At 60.2% G+C, this 18,503-nt stretch overlaps 1 protein-coding gene across 4 annotated transcripts in view; it reads right to left on the bottom strand.

Annotated features, from left to right (window-relative positions):
• Positions 1 to 18,503, bottom strand: part of EVC2 (EvC ciliary complex subunit 2) — an 85,098-nt gene that overhangs the window by 22,465 nt on the left and 44,130 nt on the right. For all 4 annotated transcript variants that reach the window (XM_089326924.1, XM_089326923.1, XM_070068045.2 and 1 more), the window contains exons 11-16: positions 13,571 to 13,810; positions 10,555 to 10,730; positions 8,650 to 8,809; positions 7,053 to 7,507; positions 3,859 to 4,063; positions 3,537 to 3,659 (exon numbers count right to left, since the gene is read on the bottom strand). In XM_089326924.1, coding sequence (XP_089183050.1) covers positions 3,537 to 3,659; positions 3,859 to 4,063; positions 7,053 to 7,507; positions 8,650 to 8,809; positions 10,555 to 10,730; positions 13,571 to 13,810 — 1,359 coding nt within the window. The remainder of the gene's footprint in view (positions 1 to 3,536; positions 3,660 to 3,858; positions 4,064 to 7,052; positions 7,508 to 8,649; positions 8,810 to 10,554; positions 10,731 to 13,570; positions 13,811 to 18,503) is intronic.

Below are 18,503 nucleotides of genomic sequence, written 5' to 3'. Positions count from 1 at the left end.
GATGTCTTTGCTGGTCTGCTGCTGTTAATAACATCACTGTGGGGAGGCCCAGGCACGTGTGATGGAGGCATGGCGGAAGGAGGTGCAGGGACCAGGGAAGGACCGAAGACGCTGGCGGCGAACTGGATGTCGGAGCATCCAGGCGTTCGGGAAGAAGAGGTGCACCCGAGAGCAGTCCCGGTGGGGATGGGGCGGAGGGTGATTTAAATCCAAGCTGAAGGGGAAAGGGGGACCGGGAGCCACAGGCCCCCTCTGCCTGCACCTGCCAGGAGCCCAGACAGGTCTCCTTCCTCCTGTCCGCGTGTCCCGAAAACCCCAGTCCCCAGGGAGAGGCAGGCCAGAGTGAGGCACAAGCTTCATTCTGCAAATGCAAGCCCGAAGCGTGGGGGACAGGGCTGGGGCTTTAAGAAGATCTTGTTTTCTTCTTAATCCCAGCACCTGAGGCTGTGCCTAGAGAAGGCGCCTGGGCTCCTGGGAGAGAAGACAGACTTGCATTTCTATGCAGTATTAATGATGGGCTTTGGAAAACATCCAGGCCACCCAAAAGAATAAAAATTCATTTGCAAGACAATATGCCACTCACTCTTCTTCTAAATGGGACGTTTATGTAACTTCCTTCCTGGTTCTCCCAGACAGCAGGTGGACTGGGACGGTGCTGCTGCTTCTGCATCCTGTGGTGTCCTCCCATGGCAGGAGACAATTAGGCCCCGGTAAGGAGCAACCAGCCACCAGGACACAAGGAGTCCTTAAACCACCCCCACTTCTTGTCCAGGTTTGGAAACACAGCCGGGTGTGAGAGTTAGTTGGACAGACACCGAGACACCAAGTGTCAGCTTCAAGGTTGATGAAAGCAGAGTGGAGAGGACGGCGCAGGTGTGTCCAAATTCACAGGCCTCCCTTGGATCTGAAATCAAGCCCCAGTGCTGTGCCTGTTAACACTAAGCCGCCGAGCTGCGGGAATGGGGCAGGCAGCCCCACGGGCTCCAATCCCCGGGCTCTGCAGGCCACCCCTGCACCAACAGGTAACGCCTTCACGGCTGGCATGGTCTAGAGGGCTTTCTCCATGGCCAATGCCAGGGCCGGAGCAGACATGACCACCACCTGCCTGCCGCCCGCCGCAGCCCGCTCAGACATCCCCTAAAAGATACGGCAACACCAATCACAGGACAGTCATGGGCAGGGCATTGCAGCCAGGAGCAACATGGCTGCGAGCTCAGCACACACCTCCTCCCAGCCACCTGTAAGCCCCCAGGAGTGGAGCCCCCTGCCGGCGATGTCAGTGATTGGCTTTCTGTGCGCTGGGCAAGCAGGCACCTGAGCCTCACCTCCCATCATGCACCAGACTCGCCGAGCCTCACCTCCCATCATGCACTAGACTCGCCGAGCCTCACCTCCCATCATGCAACAGACTCGGTGACACTTCCTAGATTCCTGCAGCCGCACTTGCACCCAACACCATGAAACTCCTGTAGCCCCACCCCAAACTCCGCCTCTTTTAAATATTTAATTAGGCCCTGCTCCCAGAACCAGCCCTATCCTCCAGGGGCAAGACCTGGAATCTTGCCAACCGCTAGCGCTCACTTCCTCCTACTCCCAGCTGAGTGTGTGTCTCCCTCCTTCTCTGATTATTTCATGGGTGGAGACCAGAACCTAAGAACAAGACTAGCATGGGGGGGGGTGTTCTCACTCTCTCCCCCCACAACAGAAATTGCTGCCCCTCCCCTGTCTCCATCACCCACAAAGTGCAAATGTCCCAGTCCCAGGAGGGGCACGGCCTTACACCACTCAGCACGGTCTCTCCCAGGCGGCCCCCACCCGACAGCTGTGCAGAGCCGTCCGTCTGTCTTGTCCACAGGCCCACGGGACTGGTGCTGCACCCTCAGGGTCTGCGGGGCAGCCATCGGAGCAACCTCGGATGGCCCCTGGTTCAGGGCCGTGCCCTCCTTGTCTGGTCCCAGGACCGCCCCTCTCAGCAGAACCTCAGCCTTCCTCTCGGCAGCCCCGGTCTCTGCCGGTCTCTGTAACCAACGTGAGCTCCAGCCTGTGAGAGGTGCACCCCTGCTGACCCAAAGCCCAGCATGATCGCGCGGAGCGATAAATACAGATTTACCGCCGTGGAATGCACACTCTGACTGGCACTGGAGCACTGGGCTTGTGTCTCCGTGGCCAGGGTCACTCATATTCTGCCCTGGACGAACTCTGTATTAACCTTTCCATGAAGCCACGTGCACCACGTGACAGCTGTGGTGTGACCCAGGCACATTACCGCGCCTCTCTGAACCTGTCTTGATTGTGAGGACATAACACAGCAAGAGGAGCCGGGTGCAGAGTCACCCACCTGTGAGCACCTGGCCAACTGCCATTACTGATCCCATCCTGTTATCATTTTATTATCATTTTTATTAGTTAACAAGGGTCTCTTGAGTTGCATGAAACACATTGAAAAAGTCTGCACTATTGAGGTATTTTCTCACTCTTTAAGAAAGCTTCTTTCAAATTATAAAATACATATATGCATGATGTAGAAAAAACATCACAGTGGAGATGTCTGGGAAAGAGAGTGGATCTGGGGGCCAGCGCTGGGGCGCAGCGGGCAAAGCTGCCGCCTACGACGACAGCATCCCACATCGCGCTGGTCCATGTCCTGGCTGTGCCAGATGTTCTAACTGTTCTCAGGCAGACAGCAGAGAGAGGGAAGATGAGAGATCAAGCAGCAGAGGAAATGTTTCCAAAGCCAGAAAACACAAGACTGAGTGCTGAAGACTCAGCAGCTCCCGGAGAGCTGACGTCTAAGCTACCCAGAATGAACAGAGAACGAACCTGTGCTACACTTCCCAAGTCTCAGCAAGCACAATTAAGACACACCTAGGGGTGGGCTAGCGTCTAAAGGTGGGCCAGTGCTGTGGGGCAGCGAGTTAAGCCACTGCCTGTGAGCCCAGCTGAGTTGGTGTTAAAGACATAACAAGTAATCAAAAGAAACTAAAGGCAACTATTAACGCCAGGAAAAGCAAATGGTTGTCCAAGAATGAAGCAGGATTCCAGCTTACTGCATGAATCAGCTGTGAGTGACATTTAATTAATCAGAGTCTGATGTGGCTATGCTGGGGGAAGTGGGCGGGGCTCACATCCTGTGTAGGGTGAGAATAGAGAGTAAATCATCATCCTCTGCATAAAAAAGCAACAAGATAACCCCAAAGTACAGTCATCAAGAAATAACTACAAACAGCTAGAAGCATGCTACTCAGAGATGTGGAGCCAAGCAACAGATGATCAACCTGAAAATTTTAAATTAACTCAGAGGAACTGAAAATGAGGGGCTGGAAGTGAGGGCCTGGGAGGCTGGATGGCAGGGGCTTACAGAACTACATGATTATTTAAAAGAATAAAATGAAAGAGTATACAAGCTTGCTAAAAATGCCCGTGGTGCCGGGGTGGGAGTAGCTCCGGGCTCGAGGCTCCGGGCTCCACCAGGCCGGGCTCCAGGCTCCGCCAGGCCGGATCCACCCAGAGGACCAAGGAGGCGCGTCTGCACTGACCTTCTCCGCCAGGTCTCCGGGCACTTGTGCCTCCAGCAGGTGAATTCTGTCTTCGAGGCGCTTCTTGTAAAGGTCTGCGGGGCTCCTGCTCTTGGAGCGCGGCTTCCTGGCCTTGTGCGGGTGCTAGGGAGAGGCGGAGGCGGGGAGGCCGGGAGGTGAGCAGCCGCAGGGCCCCGCGGGCTCCAGGCTCCCAGCTCCAGGATCTGGGCTCCGGGCTCTGGGCTCTTGTTTTCAGCCTGGACCACTGTGGCTATTTAGGGAGTGAACTAGCAAAGATCCTTCTCTCTCTCTCTCTCCCTCCCTTGCTCTGTGTCCTGCCTACCTGCAGCTCGGGGGCAGCCAGGGTCTGGTCCAGCTTCAGGAACTCCGCTTCTCGCCAGGCGGCCTGCAGCCTCTGTAGCAGGCCCCGGGCCCGGATCTTGGGGAGGGCCAGGCTGCGGTCCATCTGTGCGAAGCAGCCGTGGACGTCCTGTCGCATCTGGAGCAGCTCCTCTTCAGACAGGGAGAAGGCCAAGGAGCAGAGCTGCCTGGGGAGGAGACGGCGGCGTCTGCGTCAGGACACCGGCGGGGGTCGCCCGGGGAAGGCACCGCTCTGAAGGTCACGGCTGGCTAAGCCCCCGCGAGCAGGGCAGAGCGCAGCTCCTTGGTTGCATGCTCCCTGCACAGCCCCGATGTGTTAGAGCCGAGAAGTCGGAGCCGAGAGAGACGGGCCCACGACGGCCACTTCTAGGAGGCCAGAGGTATTCCAGCACATACACCCTGGACCAGAGCCTGGCCTCGCTTCAGAGACGGACACGGAGCCCAGGCACTGCCCAGTGAGCAGCAGCCTGGGACACAGGGGAGACGCCCACCTCTGCATGTGGGAAAGGGCGTCTCATAGGATGACTGACAGCTGCCATTTCGTCACCACCTGCAAACCAGGAGTTCCTATCATGGGCTGCACTGTGTCACCCCCGATGCGTGTAAGTATGGCTGCTATCTTTTTCTTTTTTGAAGACTGATTTATTTGTTTGAAAGGCAGAGTTACAGAGAACAGAGGCAGAGAGAGGTCTTCCATCCGCTGGTTCACTCCCCAGATGGCTGCAATGGCCGGAGCTGCGCTGATCTGAAGCCAGGAGCCAGGAGCTTCTTCCAAGTCTCCCACGTAGAAGACTTGGGCCACCTTCTACTGCTTTCCCAGGCCACAGCAGAGAGCTGGCTAGGAACTGGAGCAGCTGGGACTAGAACCGGCACACACATGGGATGCCGGCACTGCAGGCGGTGGTCCAACTCATTAGGCCACAGTGCCGGCCCCCAAATGCCCCTTTATTAATTGTTACTTTAGCCAGCCAGGTGTATAGCAGCCTTGTTTTGCTGGAAATTGGGAAGCCTGTAAAATGTGTTTCCAAGCTCCTGTGCACAGCCATTCTCACATAATGCCTCGAGCAGAAGCCACACCCTTTAGAATCTTAAATAAGCAGCGCACAGAAGCAGACGAACCTCGCGTGCGGGGAGAATTGACCCTGCTGAGCCCCAAGAAAAATCCTAAGCCGTTTTCCCGCGGTCAGGAGAGACCTCTCTTCTCCTGTCGAACGGCTACATCCGCGGCGGCTTCGGCAACACTGCTGCAAAACGGATCCCAACGAGGGTGAAGGATGTGGCCGTCCGCTCCCAGGAACGCCCAACCTGATTCCTCAGCCACGCACAGCCCAGAGCTGGCCTGAAATGCATGCGATGTAGACTGAGCTGAATGAATGCTGCCAAGAACCACTGAGCATAGAAGGCCATTTAAAGGCCTGATGTGTAGGGGCTTGGCGAGCACAAGGCTCTGTTTTCCAGGTTAAGAAAGCACAGGCCAACGAAGAGCATGCACCCAGACAGCATCACTCTGCTGCACCCAGACGCCTGGCCTTGGGAAGCAAGGTTGCTCCCTGGGGGGAGAGCGTGACCACAACGAGCCCGGAATCTTGGCGCCCAGCCGGGTCCCTGGGCGCCGTTTCTGCAAATGAGGCCAGGCACTGAGAAGCTGTCCAGGGGCCAGCGCTGTGGCATAGCGGGTAAAGCTGCCGCCTGCAGCGCCGGCATCCCATATGGGTGCGGGATTGAGTCCCGGCTGCTCCACTTCCGATCCAGCTCTCTACTATGGCCTGGGAAAGCAGCGGAAGATGGCCCAAGTCCTTGGGCCCCTGCACCTGTGTGGGAGACCCGGAAGAAGCTCCTGGCTCCTGGCTTTGGATCAGTGCAGCTCCAGCCTTTGTGGCCATTTGGGGAGTGAACCAGTGGACAGAAGACCTCTATCTCTGTCTCTCTCTCTCTCTCTCTCTGCCTCTCCTCTAACTCTTTCAAATAAATAAATAAATCTTTAAAAAAAGAAAAGAAAAGGCTGTCCTCTGTCCAGCACCGCCAAAGGTTCCAGGAGGAGCCCGCCTCTCACATGAATGACATCTGCCTGGCAGCACCACATCCCACCGACGCCCACAGCTCCCGGGATGATCCCGTATCAGCATCCCCACTGCACGTGCAAGCAAGATGGCGCCCAGCGAGGGTCCACAACTTGTCCCCAAGCAGACGGTGGTGCTCGGACAGAACCCCAGGCCATTCTGGCCACATCTCCTCGCACGCTGGCTGCGCCCTGCTGTGCCAACCCCAGGCAGACACCAGGATCTCTGCTGCCCTCCGTTCCACCCGGAGGCTCCCTTCCCGGCCGAGCTGGCCTCGGTCGGCACAAAGCCCGCAGGGCAGGGGAGGGCTGTGGGACGCTGGGCCCCGGGATCCGACTCCAGCTGCTCCTCCGCTTCCCCACGTCTGTAGGAGATGCCATTTGTGGGGCTGCACTGTGGCATAGCAGGTTCAGCCGCTGCCAGCAGTGCCGACATCCCATGTGGGCACTGGTTCAAGTCCCGGCTGCTCCACTTCCAATCCAGCTCTCTGCTGTGGCCTAGGAAAGCATTAGAAGATGGCCCAAGTCCTTGGGCCCCTGCAACTGGATGGGAGACCTAGAAGAAGCTCCTGGCTCCTGGCTTCGGATTGGCCCAGCTCCGGCCATTGTGGCCATTTGGGGAGTGAACCAGCATATGGTAGACTTCTAACTCTGTCTTTCAAGTAAATAAATAAATTGTAAACTAAAACCACAGGCATAAGTAGCCCACTCACTAACCCCGGAAGGCCAGGTCCTGGTGGGAGGTGGTGGAGGACGCCCAAGGGCCTGGGGCCACGCACTGCCTTGACGGATGCCCCCCCCCACGTGCCAATGGCGCTTCTTATCACGGGCAGCAGGTGCGCCCTGTGCCTGGCCCTGAGCCGCCCGCTTCAGTTCTCCACCAGCCACGGAGTTATTCAAACGAGCCAGCCGCGAGCTCCCGTGCAAGCCAGGGGCACCACCCGCAGCCCTGGCTGGCCCCGCGAGGCTGTGCCCAACAACGCCGAGGGCGTCCTGGCCCGGCATGGAGGGGGGTGCGTGCTCAGCCAGCGCCGAGTCACGGGCTGGGGCCCCCTCCCTCTCCCCTGGGTGGGGGGTGGCCTCACGGGGACACTCACGTGAAGACCAAGTGCTCCCAGCGCCTCAGCTCCGCCTGCTCCTCCGTGGCGGCCTCCAGAGAGTCGTCCCTCAGCCGCTGCCTCACGCTGCGGACGCCGTCCTGGCCCCGGGCCCTGTCCTCCGCCTCCAGCTGCTCGGCCCGCGCCGCCAGCTCCCGGCCCTGCTCCTCCAAGATCTGCTGCAGGAACAGCCAGGGCACGCTGCACTTGAGTGGCTCCTGGGCCGCGGCCGCGCTCTGCAGGCGCCGCAGCTCCTCGGCGGCCTTCTCGGACAGGGCCAGCGTCAGCGCCCGCAGCTCGTCCAGGGCGGCCTGGTCCAGCCGCTCCTGCAGCTCCTCCAGGGCGGCGCTCTGCTCGGCCACCAGGCCCCGCCACTGCTGCAGGTAGCGGGCGGCGTCCTCCGCGGCGCGGGCGGCCTCGGCCACGCACAGCTGCTGCTTCCGCTGCTCCTTGTGCTGGCGGGAAGAGGAGGGAGGGAGGTGCGTGGGGGCGGGGCTCGGCGGGAGGCACAGACACTGCTAGGACATTGCTAGGACATTGTGAGGACCTCTTGGGTGTACGGAGCAGATAAAGCCCAGGAGGCAGACCCCTGGTTTCCAGTCCTGGCTCCTCCATGCGCCAGCTCTGTGAGCCAGAGCCAGTGTCTTACCCTCTCTGTGCCTCTCTTTTGCATCTATAAAATGGGGATAATGGGACCTACCTCACAGAGTCCTCATCAGGATGGTGGGAGGTGCTTAAGACGTGTGCAGCTCCTAGCAAAGCCACAGCACCCCACACCTGTGCTCTTTAACGCGTGAGACCGTGGGGAAAACAGTGCCATGGGAGAAGAGGAGGCCAGAGGGACCTGAGAGATGAGGGCTTATGTGACTCGGGTGAAGCCGTGGGGAGGGAACACTCCCAGCAGGTGCAAAGGCCCTGGGGTAGAGAAAACCCAACCATAGAGCCGTTTGTCACAGGGGTCACGGCAGCCTCGGTTCTACCTAGTGAGGCAGGGGACGGGTTCACCCTCCAATGGCCGCCGCGGCCGGTGCACTGCGGCCGGAGCACCGCGCTGATCCGATGGCAGGAGCCAGGTACTTATCCTGGCCTCCCATGGGGTGCAGGGCCCAAGCACTTGGGCCATCCTCCACTGCACTCCCTGGCCACAGCAGAGAGCTGGCCTGGAAGAGGGACAACTGGGACAGAATCCGGAGCCCCGACCGGGACTAGAACCCGGTGTGCCGGCACCGCAAGGTGGAGGATTCTAGTGAGCCGCGGCGCCGGCCTCCTTTTGTTCTTTCACTCTGCAAGTGTCCAGCAGTGTGTGGCAGTGCCCTTGGCACTGTGCCTACGACAGAATTCTGTTTCTCAGCACAAGTAGCACCTCTCATCATCATGACCACCCACTCCAACCCTCATCCCTACTCCCTTGCTCCTGCAGACATTATTAATCTACCACGACCCTCTGCCGTGCCATTCTGAAAAGGCATAACAAATCAACTGCAGATGACACGTCCCGCTGGCCCGCACGCCCTGCCCACCCTGGCTTGCCGATGGCAAGGCCGGGCGTGGGAGCGGTCCCTTGGCGGGCATCCCGAGACGGTAGCTCCACGCGTACCTTCTGCAGCAGCTCCCGCCTCCTCTTGGTGAGCAGTTTCTGCCGCAGCCTCTTCTTCTCCTGCTTCAAGTCGTGGTCCAACCTCTGCTGCACGGCGAAGACCTCCGTGTGCGCCCGCTCCAGCAGCAGCTCCGTCTGATCTTCCTCCAAGTACCCGGCTCTGGGGGAGACGGGACGTCGGTCTGCACAGCCCTGCCTGAGCGGGCGGCTGCTGCGGGGGAGCGCTTGGCCCCCTCGCAGTCGGGGCTGAATCTGAGCAGACATCAGCCCCGAGACACCGGGGCAGTGTCACTGGTGACGGCAGAGACAGCCCTGCTGGGACGGGAATAGGTGTGGGCAGGAGTTGGCAAGAGTCCCGGGACAAAGCAGCACGCCAGGCATCAGAGAACTTTCCAGAAGGGGGGCTGCGTTAGGAGCCCTGATGTCTGGAGCAGCGCAGATGCGGGGGGCTCCCTGTGGTGGTGCATCATGGGTGTCAGCTGAACTGGCCCACAGCAGACACAGCGACGCCCCCGGAGGACACCAGCCTGGAGTTCCCACGGCCCCTCCCGAACGGTCACTGAGACGGCGGTGCAGCCGAGGGCCCCAGGGCGGCGGCGCTCACAGGGCTCTGCCTGCCTGCCTGCCTGCGTGGGCCCAGGTCGTCCCCGCACGCGCAGGCTGCTGGCCGAAGGCGGGACTCGGCGCCTTTCCTCCCTCCCTCGCTGCTCTCGCCACTGGTGCCACCTGCCAGGTGTCCACGCGACACATGCCAGGTGTCCACGCGACACACGCCAGAGGCCGCCCCTTCAGCCAGGCAGTCCCAGGCTCCAGCCCTCTCGGCCCCGCAGGGTGGGTCTTTAGCCCCACCAGCTGCTTTCCCGGCTCTCCGGCTGGGACTTTCCACCTCCAGCCCCGCCCGAGCAGGTTCCTAAACCGAACCCCCTCTCTGTGTGCCGTGTGCTGCTTCGTTGGAACCCTGACACGGCCCCTCCGCTGCCAGCGTCCCCAGCACCCCCAGCGTGCGTGCCGGGACGGCCTCAGCACGGGGTGCAGGCTCCGCAGGGGCTGCTTGAGGGAATGAACAGGTCCGTGCCAACCGCGGGGTTCAGGGCGCTCAGCCTGTGCCAGTCTTTTTCATACAGAATTTCACAGGAAGAGGTGAGCGCCCTTCCTTGGAGTCGGCTCACCACAATGGAACAGCTGCCCGGGCTGGGCTGCTTCCTGCACCTGGGTGAGGTTACTCAGGGGTGCAAACGGAGGGCAGAGATGCATTGGTCAGCATCTTGAGGTGGGCGGGGGCGGGGCTGGCATCACCTGCGTCTCATCCAGTGCTCCTGGCCCGGAGCTGGGAGAGCCGCAGAGCCTTAAGAAAATTTCCTACGGAACCAATTCCCCAAACCACGGGGCAGCAAAGCCCCTGTTTCCTTTAGAGTGCACTTCATTGTCCGCGGCCGCCGGGGACTGCGCCGAGGCGGGCTCCGCCCTCCCTCCGGCTACCTGGCTGCAGGGTACCAGGTGCTGCTGGGAGAACATCGGCTCTCCAAGACAGGGCGGCCTGAACATGCGCTCAATGCCCCAGGCGCCTGTGACACGCAAGAGGCCGACGCGAAGGGGGCGCTTGCCTCAAACAGCCGAGGCCGGCCTCCACCCCGGCTGGGGGATTTGCTTCCAGATAATCCCGGGTGGGGACGTGTGGCTCCAGCCAGACAGGTCACGAATCCAGGTCTACGGATGGCAAGGAGGGACACCCAGGGGCCGTCATTCAGTCGGCCACGCCTGATTCGATGTGCTCAACGCACAGGATTTTTCTACGTTGGGGACCCCTCCTAAGCTATAGTCGGTGCAGCCAGCGCTCTGGGCAGACGCAGGGTGGCGAGTGGCAGGCAGCGGTGGGCCGGCACCGTCACAGGTGTGGGTTTTTACCTCTCATGTTTCTGGATGAGGTGGGTCAGCTGGGCTGCGGCCGCACTCAGCAGGCCTTGCACGCGGGTCTCGGTGGACTGTAGGTTCTGGACCAGGTACTCCCTGTGGCCGAATCTTTTGCTTAGATGATACCTCTTGCTGGCCTGGAAAAAGTCCATTAACTCTTCTACATTCTCCTGTTTAAAAAAAAAAAAAAGACAATATGCCTAATTAAAATGCACAGAAAAATCCAGACATTTAGAACACAATTTTTAGGAGAGACCACGCGGGAATACTGGCATCCATGCATTTAACTCCCCTGCCCACCACAAAGGCTTAGAAGAAGTTACATTGGGGCCCAGTATTGTGGCACAGCAGATTAAGTCGCAGGCTGTGATGCCGGCATCCCATAGGAGTGCTGCTTCGAGTCCACGCTGCTCCACTTCCAATCCAGGGCCCTGCTAATGCACCTGGGAAAGCAGCGGAAGACGCCCCAAGTGCTTGCGCCCCTGCGCCCACGTGGGAGACTTGGAGGAAGCTCCCAGCTTGGGCTTGGCCTAGCCCTGGCCATGGTGGCCCTCTGGGAAGTGAGCCAGCAAATAGACATTCTCCCTCTTTCCCCTTCTCCTGCCCTCTCTATAACTCTGCCCTTCAAGTAAATAAACAGCTAACAAAATAAGGACGAAGATAATTACACTCGAACAAGGAGAGGGCTCTGCAAACTGAAATCCAGGACAAGCTGGCACAGGGCAGGGGAGCCGCCCGCCCCCCCCAAGGAACAGCAGCTGGGCTCCAGCCGCTCCCGGCGCATCCGCGCTCCCGCGCCTCGCACCTGCCGAGCGCCCACAAGCACTGAGCACCAGGGCAGCACATCAGCCACAGCCCGACCCCCGGGAGCGCCCACACTCACAGAGGAGACCCGGCAGGCAGGGGCAGCCCCGGAGCAGCAGGAATCTCAAAACGGAACTCAACCCAACCCGAGAGAATGAGAACAGCCTCGCCGAGGCTGGGTGTCTTCTCCGGGCCTGGCAAGCCATGCCTTGTGTAACCTAACTGAGAGAGACAGAGACAGAGACAGAGCGGGAGCAGGAGAGAGAGAGACAGACAGACAGAGACAGAGCAGGAGCGGGAGAGAGAGAGACAGACAGAGACAGAGACAGAGAGACGGAGAGAGGGAGGGAGGGAGGGACAAAGAATTCCCACTTTACAGCTCAGGAACTGGGTCCACACCAGACAGCTGGGAAACAGCCGGGCAGGGATTTTGCAGTCGGCAACCCAACTCCAGGGCCGGTGCTCTCTCGTCCTGATCGGCTGCCTCGGGAAACCCAGCCTTAGCCCGCAGCGCAGTGCCAGGACCGGTGGCAGCAGAAGCATGACCTCAGGGAGTGGCTCCACTCTGCTTCCTGTCCGTGGGACAAGCCCACGCAGCGGCTGGCCATGAGGACCTGCTTATATCAGAGCCCTGATGTCCCCTGCTCCCAGCCCGCTGCGAGGGTCGGCGGGGTCAGCCGGGTGTGCTGAGCGCTGGCACTTCCCAGGGGAGTTCCCGGCACCAGATCCCCAGGGCAGGAACACGGCGGCAACATTCCCATCCTCCTCAGGGCTGGAGCTCCACGTGGTGGCTGACCTGTGCCCAGCACGGGGGCGATTCACCCTGGGACACGCGGAGAGCCGCCACGTCAGTGTGTGTTCCGCCACTGTGCTCCCCGCGCGAGCTACTCCTGCCACTGAAGGACCAGCAACTGACCGCACAATCTGCTCCTGTCTGCAAATGGCCCCGAGTCTGCCTGCCTACCCTCGAGAAGGGGACAGCGTCGTCTTGGTGACGTCGCGCTAGGGCAAACCTAGGACAGCACAGTAGAGTGACGGGGGCGGGGGGCAGGGGACAGAGAGCGGGGTCTTCCAGCCCTAGGTCAACACGGGGAGGCTGGAGCGTCCTCTCTACTTCCTGGACCCTCTCTGAAAGCTGCCTTCTTCCCATGAGGCTCACGGCGACGGCCAGTTCTTCCCAGATGCCCGGCTCAGTCCCCACTCACTTGGCCTGTGTCGCGGCCACAGCCCTAAGGGACTGGCAGCTCCAGCCTCCGTCTCTGGGCTCCGCTCACACGCAGGCGTGGAACCCCTGCCCACGTCCCCTCTGCTTGCTCCACTGTGTTTCCCACCCCTGCTCTGGCAGCAACAGAGGCTGGGCAGGAGCCTTGATTCGCTCTGCAGGGACACCGGCACCTCTAACACAGGTAGGGAAGTTCTTTGTTTTTTAAAGAGAAAGGCAGAGCGACAGGGAGAGGGAGAGGGAGAGACAGGGAGCGGGGTCTTCCACCCAACAGGTTCACAGCTCCTCATTCAGCATCAAAGACGGCAGCCCGGGGCAGCCACTCGCACGGGGGCCTGCCGGCTTCAGAGTGCCAGACGCCACCCCAGGCCCCAGGAGCACGCGAGGTGCCTGCTGTTCTCTGGGCAGAGACTGGCCCTGAAGAGCTGCCTCTCCCGGAGCGCCATCTGCATCCCTCGGATACTCTGCGCTTCGTCCAAACAGAAAATCCCATCAGTGAAAACAAGAGTTTGTTCGTAGTCACCACAGCCGCCACCTAGAGCCAGCAGAACCACTGAGGGTGCTGTGGCCAACGAGGCGTGGCCAATGCCAGTGACGTCACTCTGTGCCTGTGTGCGCGTGTGTGTGCGTGCACGTGTAGAGCCCGGGACGAGCCCACAGCAGGGCCGACAGTCGTGGGTCAACAACTGTCACTGTCATCGAAGAAACGACTGCTTGGATGGCAGCATTCACACCTACACTCAGTGCACGACGACACAACTCAGCCACGTAACTACCCCCAGCCCCTAACCCCTCGGCAGACGCGTGGGGACGCACACACACACACACGCACGTATCTTTTGACCTCCGTGTATAGTAAACACTCCCTGCGCCTTGCACCAACTTTCCAAAGCCAGCGTGAGCCCCGCACGCTGGAAACACCCGCACCCATCACGAGAGTCCTCTCACTGCTTGGAGCTCGAGGGAGCAGGCGGCAGGCATCACCTGTACTTTAGAATAATCCTGCAGCAGCTCCTTGGCTGCCTCGGGCTTCAGGTCCCCTTCGCAGACGGCGCTTCGTATCTGGCTGAAAAAGACGCTGTGCAGTTCATTCCTCCGCAGGACAGCCAGCTGCCGGTGCGCCTCGGCGAAGTCCTCCTCCCGCTGCAGGGCCAGAGACGCCTGCAAGTGCTCCTGCTCCAGCCCGTGCAGGCTCCGCAGGAGGCCGGCGCACTCCGCAGCGGCCTGCGGGGAGAAGAGGCGGCAGTGAGACCGGCACGCGGAGCACGCACGTGCACGCCCACCCGCACCCAACCCGTACACAACGGTGCACGTGTGCGAGTAATGCACACGTGCGTGCAAACACACACACTCCATGGTGTGCATGTACAAGTGTGCATATGCACAGGCATGTGCAATGGGTACACACTCGTGTGTGAACACACAAGCATACACACATAGGTACTGGTGTGTACGCACATGGCAACACATAATGTACACCACACATGCACACACCCCCGCACACGCACTGAGGTACAAGCTGACCATGACTCTGAGCCCTGGAAGACGCGGCTCCCACCTGTCCTCCCACGAAAGATTTCCAGAACCGCTGCAAAGCAGAAAATTCAGAGATGGAAATGACAAAGCAAACTGCCTGGACATCGCCTGCAAAGCATGGAAAACCTGGACCACCAATGGGCTGTGCACGGGGCGCACAGCAGGACTGCAACCAGTGCTCACCCTCGATGGAGCTGGGGAGAAAAGTGCCAGCCATCAGCCCTAGCGGAGAGTCTACCGCGGTACAAAGAGAGACACAAAAGGAGGTTACGAAATGGCTACGTGGGTGCCTACCCCTGACGTGGTCCGGGGACAGGGCGGAGACGCCGCCATGAGCGCTGACACACGTCCCGGGAGGGGGCTGACCCCAGCTCCACAGGCACGGGCAGGACCCAAGGACGGCCCCCGGCTACAAGTCACATAAATTCCCTCTCTCTGAGTGACAGCGCCAACTGGGTACAACAGGGCAGTGGCTGCTGCGAACGGCCAAGGTGAGGGCCCCGCGCAGTGGACGTCCGGTTCATCCGAGTGTCTGACTGCACCAGGCGGAGTCACTGAGCCGCTGACCTCGTGGAGCAGCCTGCAGTCCCTCCCCCATGAGGAGGTGAATGGCCACCACAGGCCTGTGCAAGCCTGGGCCAGGACCCCCAGCTCCAGGGCAGAAGGCAGAGTGACACAGACAGATCTTACATCGGCTGGTTCCCTCCCCAAAGGGCCACAGTGACCACGGCTGAGCCAGGCGGAGCCGGGAGCCTGGAACTCCAGGGCCTCCCACATGGGTGGCAGGGGTCCAGGTGCCTGGGCCACCTCTTGCTGCCTTCCCAGGAGCATTAGCAGAGCTGGATCAGAAGCAGACAGCCGGGCCTTGAACTGGCGCTCTGATAAAGGAGCTGGCACTGCAGGCAGCGGCTTAGCCCACTGCGCCGTAACGCCGGCCCCAGTCTTCCCACACTTTGAGAGAAGCTGCACTCTGCATGGTTTAATGCAGAGTTTGAGATCTGAAACGTTGTCAGCAACTGTGCGTTTCTAAAAGAACAGTCGAACAATGTCCACCGGTCTCCACCTAACTGTTGAACTTTCCAAATTAAAATGGGCTTTTAGGCACACAAATGCATGGTCCCAGGCTCTCTCTGGAGAATGAGTGTTGGAAGGGCAGCTGCCCACTGGACAGGTTTTCCGGGTGCTCGCGGAAGGGGCTGTCACAGCCACTGCCGAGGGTGGCAGCATGGTGCAGTGGTTAGGGTGTGCTGCCTGGGGGTGGGTCTCAGTGCCACCTGCATGTCCTCAGGCAGGTGAGCTTCCGCACACCTGTACCAGCCCCTCCCTGGCGGAGGTGATGCCATGGTGATTCCACCCACGTGCTGTGCTTGGGACGGCACCTGGCACACGGCAGGGAAACCTGGGAAAGCGGCCGGGGCAGCGGTTACTGTGCAACGCCAGTTTTGCAGGGTATTTCACAGCATCAGGAACGCGCTGGGCCGTGAGATCAAGCTCGACAGAATTCTGTGCGCTGCAGAAACCTTACTGTGCAGCAACGAAGATGTGCCTGCAGCCAAAGGCCGCCACGGACGCCGGAATCTGGGGGCGGCAGTGGAGGCCGTGGGAGCCCTCACGGCGTCCCTGGGCCTGGCACACAGTAGGCGCTCGACAGACAGGCCCAGTCACAAGCCTCTGCTGAGAGGCAAGATGGCTTTCACTGGTTTTGGGGGGGTTCCTTTTTCGCCTGGGGGGCTGCTTTGCAGAGGGCCAGATAAATAGTCTAGGCTTTCTAGGCCACAGTGCGGGCCCTGTCACTTCTGCTTCTTTGGTTTTGGGTGTTTGCTGCAACTGTTGAAAAGCACAGGCACTTGTCCATTCACGGCCGTTTGCCTCCTTCCAAGCCACACTGTGGAGCATGGATTGTTTTTACAGGTGAAAAATAACAAACTTTGAGAAGAGGAGAAAAGGAGAGGCAGCGAGATGGCTCAGGACTGGGTCAGGGAACAGGGTACGCGCCACTTTCCTCCTGAGTCTGGCCTCAGGGAGACCCCGTGGGCACAGCACGGTCACGCGTGGGACATCTGGGGTCAGCACCAGCCCTGGGAGGCTGCAGGGAGCTGAGTGGTTCCCTCCTACCAGAATGTCCCAGGCCCAGCCCCCGAACCTGTGACCGTGCACTGGTTCAGAGCAGGGGTCCTGGCAGACGTTACCAGAACGCGGGCTGCTACAGCTTCATCCTGGGTCGTCTCCGTGGGCCCCAAGTCCAGTGACAGAGACAGAAGGGGGCCGGCGCCGCGGCTCACTAGGCTAATCCTCCGCCTTGCGGCGCCAGCACACCGGGTTCTAGTCCCGGTCGGGACGCCGGATTCTGTCCCAGTTGCCCCTCTTCCAGGCCAGCTCTCTGCTGTGACCCGGGAGTGCAGTGGAGGATGGCCCAGGTGCTTGGGCCCTGCACCCCATGGGAGACCAGGATAAGTACCTGGCTCCTGCCATTGGATCAGCGCGGTGCGCCGGCCGCCATTGGAGGGTGAACCAACGGCAAAGGAAGACCTTTCTCTCTGTCTCTCTCTCTCACTGTCCACTCTGCCTGTCAAAAAAACAAACAAAAATAATAATAATAATAAAAAGAGACAGAAGGGGAGCTGCAGGGTTCCAGCAGAGACGACCAAGTGAAGACGGAGCAGAGATCAAGGCGTTGCAGCCACAGCTGTGGGCGTGCCTGGAGCTGCCGGGAGCTGGCCCAACAAGGAAGTCCCCCCCGACCGCGCTGGCCCCCAGGAGAGCAGAGTGGGTGCTGCCCTGCCCACACCCCGACTTTGGACTTCAGGCTTCCGGAACTGTGAAACCATAAATTTCTGTTGTTTCAAGCCACCAAACTTAGGGTGACTGGTTCAGGCAGCCACGGGAAACTAATCCAGGAACCAAACCACACAAGCCACCCCCCACGAGACGGTGCTAAGGCACAGGGGACCCCGGAGGCGAGGGAGTGGGTGGGGGCGACGGCAGATCTGGCCACTGTTCTTTACTGCCTAGCTCAGCACTGACCACAGACGGCCTCCTGTGGTCCCCGAGCCGTCCACCTCCCTTCCCCTTCAGGCACGGGGAGTTTCATGTGTGGCCGACGGCCCAGGGAATGGAAGTGGAGCTCAGAGCTTGCTCCTAAGGGCTGCTTGGCCTCCCTAGGGTCACAGACCATCAGAGCAGACTGGGCAAGCTCACATCCCATGGATGGAACAAGGCACCTCCCTTCTGGAGCAAGACAGGAATCGGGCTTGCTCTGGACACTTGGAAGATGGGTTCTTTCAAGGCAGCCACCGACACACTGTTGAGAAAGCTGAGAGTTGACCTCTGGCCAGCGCTGGCCAGGCCAGGAGAGACGGAGTGACCACAGTTCTCAGCACTGCGCACCAGGCAGCAGAGCCTCCCCCAGCCTAGGCCCTGCGTGGCTGCCTCTCCTCGCCGACATCGCCGCAGGGAGGCCAAGCAAGGGCTACAGGCTCAGATGTGCTGGACTAGGAGTCGAGAATCTGATGCCCGTGCTGACCGAGAACCCGGGAGCCTGCAGCCCAGAGCGGGACACGCGCACCAACATGGCACCCTTCTGGACACCACACTGAACGACGCCTTCCACTCTCCCTGTGACCTCCCAGGGCACTGTGGACGCCCCTACCCTACCTGGCTGAATGTGTCAGCTTCGTTAAGCAGACTGAACCTCCTCAAGCTAACAGCCACGTCGCTGTTCTCCCTGCCTTCATGGCCTCGCCCAGTGACTGACAGACAAAGTGACCAATACGTGCTTGCCAAGTTGGCTCTGGATGGCGGATGGATGGATAACCAGACACATGGGTGGGTGGGTGGGTGGGGTGGGTGGATGGATTGGGGGGTGGAACGGATCGATGGGTGGTGGGGTGGGTGGATGGATTGATGGGGGTGGGTGGACAGACACGTAGATAGGGCTGGGTGGATGGATAAATGGTACATGAGTGAGCAGATGGATAAAGAGATCAATGGATAGAGGGAGGATGGCTGGCTGAATGGATGATGGGTGAATGAATGGATGAATGGATGGGTGGGTGGATTACTGGTTGGGTGGGCAGATGGTGGGTGGGCAGATGGTGGGGGGGTGGATGGATGAACAGACGGGGGTTGGTGGATGGATAAATGGATACATGTGTTGAGTGGATGGATGGATAAAGTGATGGGTGGAGGGATAGACGGCTGGCTGGTTGGATGGATGATGGATGGGTGGATGAATGGATGGATGGGGGGGCTGGTGGGTGGGTGGACAGGTGACAGGTGGACGGGCGGGCAGGCAGGTGGGTGGACAGATGGCAGGTAGACGGACAGACAGGCCAGTGGGTGGAAAGATGACAGGTGGATGGGCGGGCAGGCAGGTGGGTGG

This window comes from Oryctolagus cuniculus, chromosome 2 (genome assembly GCF_051225735.1).
Source record: "Oryctolagus cuniculus isolate XC-2025 breed Fujian yellow rabbit chromosome 2, ASM5122573v1, whole genome shotgun sequence".
NCBI classification, from domain to species: Eukaryota; Metazoa; Chordata; class Mammalia; order Lagomorpha; family Leporidae; genus Oryctolagus; species Oryctolagus cuniculus.
This window is presented reverse-complemented; position numbering and strand designations above follow the sequence as displayed.